The 8,297-nt window shown below is 42.3% G+C and overlaps 1 protein-coding gene across 1 annotated transcript; it reads right to left on the reverse strand.

Annotated features, from left to right (window-relative positions):
* Positions 1–6,333: 6,333 nt before the first annotated feature.
* Positions 6,334–8,007, reverse strand: LOC142246008 (gamma-crystallin-3-like). The gene is made up of 3 exons (XM_075319017.1): positions 7,999–8,007; positions 7,379–7,621; positions 6,334–6,609 (listed from the first exon to the last, which is right to left on the reverse strand). Exons 1-3 carry the CDS (start codon positions 8,005–8,007, stop codon positions 6,334–6,336), a joined length of 528 nt encoding a protein of 175 aa, XP_075175132.1.
* Between the last annotated feature and the right edge of the window lie 290 nt (positions 8,008–8,297).

The following is an 8,297-nucleotide window of genomic DNA, read 5'->3' on the forward strand; positions in this document are numbered from 1 at the left end:
TGTGCGGAGTGCAAAGTGGGTGGAGCCGAGCGGGATAATGTGTGCTGGCAGCGGAGTGCGAGGTGGGTGGAGCCGAGTTGGGTAATGTGTGCGGGCGGCGAAGTGCGAGGTGGGTGGAGCCGAGCGGGGTCATGTGGCGCTGAGGACGTCAGTGCCAGGACCTGCATGGCTGGGAACAGGTGAGTATGAGTGTGAGTGTGTGTGTGTAAATGCCGAGGGCAGGAGGGGGCGGAGCCGAGCGGGGAAGTGTCGGCTCCCTGCACACGTAACGAGGGTAAATATCAAGTTACTAAGCAAAGCGCTTTGCTTGGATACTTGATATTTACCTTGGTTACCAGCTTACCGCAGGCTGCCAGCGATGACTCCTTGCGCACTGTAGCTGTGAAAAGCCACACTTTTGGTGATCGAACCATTCTCGAACTTAACTCGAACTGTCGAGCTTTTAGCAAAAAGCTTGAGTTCGAGTTCGATCTTGAGAACCTCCAAAATCACTCGAACATGAAATTGGCGAACCTCGAACATCGCTCATCTCTAGTGCAGTAGAAGCCTTTTGTTTTTTGAAGCTCAGAAAGTTTTTTTTTCCAGAAACAAGAAAGCTGACTCCTTCACAAGATCACATGACCATGTAGTCAGGCAGAATCCACACTTTTCCCAGCAACAGCATTCATAAAGACTGAGTAATAAAGAAAGCGGTTACCAGCTTACCGCAGGCTGCCAGTGATGACTCCTTGCACACTGTAGCTGTGAAAAGCCACACTTTTGGTGATCAAACCATTCTCGAACTTAACTCTAACTGTCGAGCTTTTAGCAAAAAGCTCGAGTTCGAGTTCGATCTTGAGAACCTCCAAAATCACTCGAACATGAAATTGGCGAACCTCGAACATCGCTCATCTCTAGTGCAGTAGAAGCCTCTTGTTTTTTGAAGCTCAGAAAGTTTATTTTTCCAGAAACAAGAAAGCTGACTCCTTCACAAGATCACATGACCATGAAGTCAGGCAGAATCCACACTTTTCCCAGCAACAGCATTCATAAAGACTGAGTAATAAAGAAAAAGTCTTCCCCAGCAACAGTACAGATAAAAAGACTGAGGATCACATGTAAACCAAGTACAGGCCTAAAAGGCCCCAGGTATGTGAATATGGGGTAGTCCATAAAAAAAGGTGGTTTACCGAAATGCCTATAACATAAAAATATATGAACAACTGGAAATTACTAACAACTATATACTGTACCTGAGGAATACCTAGAGTTTCAAAATTCTAACTAAAGTAATCTTGCAGAAAATAGAAAACAAGGTATGCGTTCTAGGGTTAACTATATATGGCTTGTCTTTATAATTATGTGCCAATGTTTCCTTTGTCATTGTATTAACTTGTTTTGAATCATGTATATGACTTTTTTGCTCACGATTTAATTAACCCTCTAATACTTTTGCATCAAATCCACAAATGTTCTCCTGTTTGTTAAAAATTTATATACAGTAGTTTTATGTCTTGCTACTATAGTATCACCCAGTAAAAATGCGTTTTATAATAATTTTTTCATTGCCATGTTCTGAGACCTGTAATTTTTTTTTATTTTTTGCCAAATAGAGCTGTATATGTTTACATTTTCAACGAATTGGAGATTTTTTTGGTACATATTTGGGGTATATGACATCTTTTGATCACTTTTTATTCAGATTTTTAAGATGCAGAATGAACAACAACCAGCAATTCAGTTAGTGTTTTTATTTTTATTTTTTTCACGGTTCACCGTGCAGTAATTGTTATAGGACCAATTTATTCTTTGGGTCAGTATGGTTACAGCAATACCATATTTATATTGCTATTTTATGCTTTGCCACTTTTACACACTAAAAACAATCTCTTTTTATTGTTTTTCAATTTTTGTGTGTCAATATAATGAAAAAGCAACATTTTTGGTGTATTTATTTATTAATTTATTTATTTGTTTTGGTGTTGCTTATGAAATAAATAACGTAATAGTTTTATAATGCAGGTGGTTCCGGATGCGGTGTTACCAATTATCTGTACTTTTTTGTTTATTTTTGTTTTAACATAAATGCGGCGTTTATACTGGCAAAATGGGTTTTTGTGATTTTTGTGCACTTTTTACACATTTTATTTCGCTCAGGGACATGAATATTTTTTAATTTGATAACTGGTCTCATGCACTGCAGTACTCATGTACAGCAATGCAAGAGACTGTTCAGAGATAGAATCATAGAATGGTAGAGTTGGAAGGGACCTCAAGGACCAGAGGCCGCAACTCCCTGTGAGTGCAGGGTTTCCTAAATCATCCCAGCTATGTGTATAGAATCACTGACATTGACTGTCAAACTCTGCTTTATAGCAAGATCTAACAGACCACTGTACATTTGGGTCAACAGACGACCTTGAGGTACCGTGGCAACGATCAACACCCGTAATTACAATCGCGGTGAGGTGATCCTGTCAAAAGAAGTCTTTTACCCCACTGATAGCCACTTGGATGCTACTGTTGTGATTCAAAGATGTTAATTGACTCCGATCAGTTTCAAAACCAGCTGAGACTGTTGCCTGCGGGTGTCAGCTGTCATATATAGCTTTTACCCACCAGATTTTTGCCCATGGGGTGTGTTTGTCTCTTATTTGTACCGCCTTTTTAAAGCGGCAGTAGGAAATAAGATCTCTTAATGACCACTGCCAATTTGGCACCCCTGCGGCTCCAATCGCCACAGAGTACTGCACCTTATTTAAGGTGCGGTATTTGCCTTGGGTAAGGAGGGGGTTAATCACCGGTGTTCCACATTTACACTTTACATACAGCATGAATACAAAAATGTGTCGCCACAAGGAGATATACACAAATAAACAAAAGATATTAATAAATAATAAATAAATAATCTCCAAAATGGAGTCAGGCTACTACGCCAGAGCAAAACCAATAGAAAAAATAGCCAAAGACAATACAATAATAAAATATTGAATTTTTATTAAAGATAATTATAAAAGTGGTACATGCAAGGGATAGTAATGAACAAACTATCAAGACCACACCTCCCTGACGAAGGCTACGGCCGAAACACGTGTTGGTGTGGCTCAGCAGTGGCTAATGGTGACAGGTAATTTACCCCTATGGTGGGATCTCTTTGGGATTCTCCCTTGATTTTCTTTGCCTGTATTTTTGCCCTCTAATGATATGCAAACAGTTAATCATGCTATATGGTTTGGTTGAATAATCACATTTATTTAAATTACTGTTATACCCATGATCGGGACAGATAATTAGAATGTAGTATATACTCTTATCCCTATACAATCTATTAATTTCATGTTTGCAACCCACTTGCTGAGTCTTGTGGTGCCTTGGCACTTTGTTCATTACTATCTCTTGCATGTACCGCTTTTATTATTATCTTTAATAAAAATTCGATATTTTATTATTGTATTGTCTTTGGCTACTTTTTCTATTGGTTTTGTTACTTTACATACAGCTTAGGAGCCTTCTCACTGGGGAGCTGGACTATGGTAGGCAGGGGGTTTGGCCAACATGAAGCTTGGGATTTCTCGGTCACTAGGACAACCACCTGGGGGTCGGTTCCACTTGGGGTAGAAGTAGGAGCAACTTCACACAATCTTCAGTCAGTCTACCCGGGACTTCAGTTCTGGTGACCCGACACCAGCACCTTCTTCCTTTTTCTTTTTTCACGGGGCCTCTGGCTTGGAGTGGAACGCTCATCCCGGGTTCCTCACTACTGGAGGGGCAACTCTTAAAAAGGACATTTTCCAAACACCGGTGGCTTCATCCAACTTATCCGAGGTCGATGGGGCCCATTATAGTATGCAGCATAACAATGAGTAAAACAACCTGTAACAGCCGCAGCCGTCTAGGACTCTTATTACCAGCACCACCGCCCCGTGCCTCGGCGCCAACTACCCCTGACACCACTACTACAGCCCTCATCATCCTCCCCGGGGCCCGCTCTACCTGTGGAGAGTGAAACCATTTTTGCTGCTACTACCATACGCCCAGGAGGACAGCAACAGCAGCGGCGGCTAATCCGTGGCTGCATACCACAGGTGGCATCACGACAACAACCCCCATCATCACCTCATATCCCCCATTTATTGGGCACGAAACCGGGCAGGCAACCGCGACATCCCAGACCTCCACACAGGCTTGGTGATGAGTAAAAGGTACCATACCGCACCTGAATAGCCTGCCCCCCTGGGTTCCACAATTTGGCATCAGGAGCAGGACAATGTGCCCGGTCAAAACCCAGGTACTGTGCACCTTACAGGACTGTGTTTAACGTATTGCTTAAAAATGACAGTCGCTATTAGTCATTCCGCGCGGGAAAAAAAGGGGCATGCCAACGTGGGCGGTACCCGCAAAGAGCGCGTAAGAGAGCCCCACTGCCAGCAAGTAGCATGAAACCATGCGCCTGCAAAGACATGTCCAGGGAGGAAAGAGACCAAACCGTCCCTGTTGCCGGACATACAGCATTGACCCCAGCTCCGGTGCTACCATTTACCATGCCATATCTTCCAGGGGTAACGTCGCTCCCCCAGTATTGCGGGGAGGCATATACCCTGGTTGACTTCAAGGAGAGAAATGGGCACTGCAGTGCTCAGAAGAAGCACCCCTGTTGAGTGTCGGTAAGGACGGACTTTGTAATCTGGACATCCTGATATCGGTTTGTCACTGTTGCAAGCAGGCCAGACATTTTTCCCGAGGATGTCCGTTGAATATTCAGAGCCAAGAGGCTGGGATCAGCCCTCTGGCACCACCACCAGCCAAGCAAGAATAACTGTTTTTCATGCAATGTTGTTGTTTGTTTTTCTTGATACACTTGATTTTTCATGCTAATCGGTATGTGGGTACATGGTTGAAAGGTTTGATGCTGCCTCCCATAAAGGGAATAATGTTATTTTGTTAATTGCATATCAAAAACTGTGGTGTACTAACTTTATTTGTTTACAGCCCAGGAGTGCTGAAATTTGCTGTGGGGGAATGTGGCACCCCTGCGGCTCCAGTTGCCACAGAGTACTGCACCTTATTTAAGATGCGGTATTCGCCTCAGGTAAGGATGGGGTTAATCACTGGTGTTCCACATTCACACTTTACATACAGCTTAGGAGCCTTCTCACTGGGGAGCTGGACTAGGTTAGGCAGGGGACTTGGCCAACACGAAGCTTTGGACTTCCTGGTCACAGGAACAACCACCTGGGGGGCGGGTTCCACTTGCGGTAGAAGTAGGAGCAACTTCACACAATCTTCGGTCTGTCTACCAGGGACATCAGTTCTGGCAACACGAAAGCAGCACATTCTTCCTTTTTCTTCTTTCACGGGGCCTGTGGCTTGGAGCGGAATGCTGAGCCTGGGTTCCTCACTACTGGAGGGGCAACTCTTAGAAAGGACATTTTCCAAACACCGGTGGCTTCGTTCAACTTATCCGTGGTCGACGGGGCACATCACAGCGAGTGACCGGTACTACCCGGGTGTGCGGCATAACTGTGAGTAAAACAACCTGGAACCGAAACAGCCGACTAGGACTCTTATTACCAGCGCCACCGCCCCGCGCCTCGGCGCCAACTGCCCCCGCCACCACTACTACAGCCCTCATCATCCTCCCCGGGGCCCACTCCACCTGTGGGGAGCGAACCCATCTTTGCTGCTACTACCATCCACCCAATAGGACAGTGACAGCAGTGGCAGCTAATCCCTAGCCGTGTACCACAGGTCATGTCATGACAAAAACCCCCATCATGACCTCCTATCCCCATTTATTGTGGACACCTCGGGGCACGAAACCGGCCAGGTCACCGCGACATCCCAGACCTCCATACTGGCCCGATCACGAGTAACAGGTACCATGCCGCACCTGAATCCCTTGCCCCCCTGGGTTCCACACAAACGTGTTCAGTTTATCAAGGGTAATCTGCAATGTTATGACAGTGTATGCTGTAATTAAAATACCATAGAGCTTTGTATCAAAGGTATTACCATAATTCTCTCGAATCCACCAAAGATATTAGATATTTCAACCTAAACCTTTGTACTGCTGGGAATACATCCTCTAATATTACTATGGTCTCAAATCTCAAATGTAAAAATGTATGCTTATAAATAGCCACCTCCTTTATGCTTACAACTAATTTGGAGACTACTGTATATGATATATTTTTTTCTCTTGTGGATTGATTTTTCAAATAGTCTATGTAAAATCAAAAATACCAACCAGAAACAGGACAAAAAAATAAAACAGGACAAAACCAGTACACTTTTAAATAATTTTAATTAATAATTCAGTATTTTAACAAAATGCTAATGATACTTTTTAAGGAATCACTGAAAGTGGTGAACCCGCCTAAAAGAACCAATTCTAGGAGTGGTAGCTCCCCACTCAGTGTGTCGTCTGTACTCTCCAGGTCTCAGGTAAAACTGACGGCCTCTATAGTTTGGTTCCTCATAAAACATCCAGTATCCATCTTGCACGTGGGCTGAATTAATGTCATGGTAGCGAAATCTCTCAAGCACATGAGGACAATCTTCAGTGAACTCCATCATTTGGCCTCTGAAGTCTTCTTTTTCGTAGATCCTGATTCTAAATGATCCATGATGCTTTAAAATATTAAAACAAAAAGGCAATTTAAAATAAAAGCACAAAAACGTCTGTATTGTAGGTTTATTTTTAGTATCTGTCTGCTGTCTATGTTTCTATCCACCATCGTCTGCTGTTGTGACCAACATATCAACGATATGGCCAGTGTTTGGCTTCAATGGTCACACACAATGTAAAGGTAAAAAGATGAGTGGATACTGAGTCGATAGTAAAGAGAAGTGGCGTACGCCAGTTTGGGAATATATGGTTATTTTTAGAGCACACTTGGCCTGGTGTGAAGTGAACTCTGCTAGTAAAATATATTGAATTGTCCTTTAGTAGTGCAGTTAGTAGAAATACTAATGATGGTTATTTCCTCGCCTAGTGCTGTGAAAGAACCTACTTCAAACTCCAGCTTATAAGGTGATCAGACTTGCTAAATTCTGCAGTGTCTTATTTGAGGCCCTTGACTCATTTTCCCTTCTAGACCATACAAAGAATATTTTAATGAGTCTATGGGTTATGTGGTAGACTACAGGAATTGACAGAGGTTAATTAACAGCACTAAGTGAGGAAATAAACATCACTAGTCTGTCTATTATCCGCTTAGCAACGTTGTGAAAGCCTTTCTATGAGTAGTACTTTATTAACATTTTTAACAGTTGCTTTAGATAATTTGGGGCATTTACTCATATATTTTAAAGTAAAATACATGCAGCTCTAACCAAACGGTAGTTATGAACGTGGGGTGTTGCAATTATTTTAAAATCTTTATACTAAAGAGTTTACCTGAGGACTCAAACGGCAAGAACGAATTGAGTCATTGTAACCCATCCACTGCTGGAAGTCAGGATACTCTCCTCTATGAAGAAAGTACTGGTGTCCTCTATAGTTGGGCTGTTCAAACAAGATCCAGTTTCCACTTTCTACACGGATAGAGTTGCAACGTTTGAAATATGAAGACAAATCTGGACACTCAGAGTTGCACTCATAAGAGCGACCCTGGAAATTTCGGTCTTCATAGAAGATAATCTGTGGATTTAATGGTCATAATTAATTCATACAGTCTGAAACTTAGATTTAGTTTGTAAAGGAAGTGTTGCCCGGCAGAGCCCAGGTGACTGTGTGTAAGAGGTAGCAGTCTCTTCCCTGCTCCGGGACTGGGAACCCAAAGTGCCTCTGCCACATAAAAAGATACTAATATAATAAACTGCACATGGTGGGGGATGACCTGTTAAATATTTTTCTTTTGTTTGCAAATGCTTTAGATTTCAAACTTGCACACAGGATTTTTTTTTAATATTCTTTAAGGAAATGCTCCTTAAAAATATCAATTTATTTAAAATAAGTATGCAACAAGTTTTTAATCTTTACAAATAGAATAGCTTTAAAAAAAAGTCTCTACTGACCTTTCCCATTTTGCCCTCTTTAGTTGTTCATTCACGGAGAATGCCTCGGTAACAAGCTAGCGTAAAAAATGGCCTTTATATACATCCTCTGTTGCATACATTTCATGTACTGCTGACATGTTTTTCCAGTAAGCAAAATTTAAAGCAATTTCCATTATTGTGGAAAGTCTCTTTGTTCTGTGTTTTATGTGTCTATTGTATTTGTGCCTTTGCTTACACCTGTAATTTAAATTGCCCCCAAACAGCTATGTAGACTTTAAACAAAACCTTTTTACACTGACACACTGCATGAGAGGATG

Source organism: Anomaloglossus baeobatrachus, chromosome 7, assembly GCF_048569485.1.
Source record: "Anomaloglossus baeobatrachus isolate aAnoBae1 chromosome 7, aAnoBae1.hap1, whole genome shotgun sequence".
NCBI classification, from domain to species: domain Eukaryota; kingdom Metazoa; phylum Chordata; class Amphibia; order Anura; family Aromobatidae; genus Anomaloglossus; species Anomaloglossus baeobatrachus.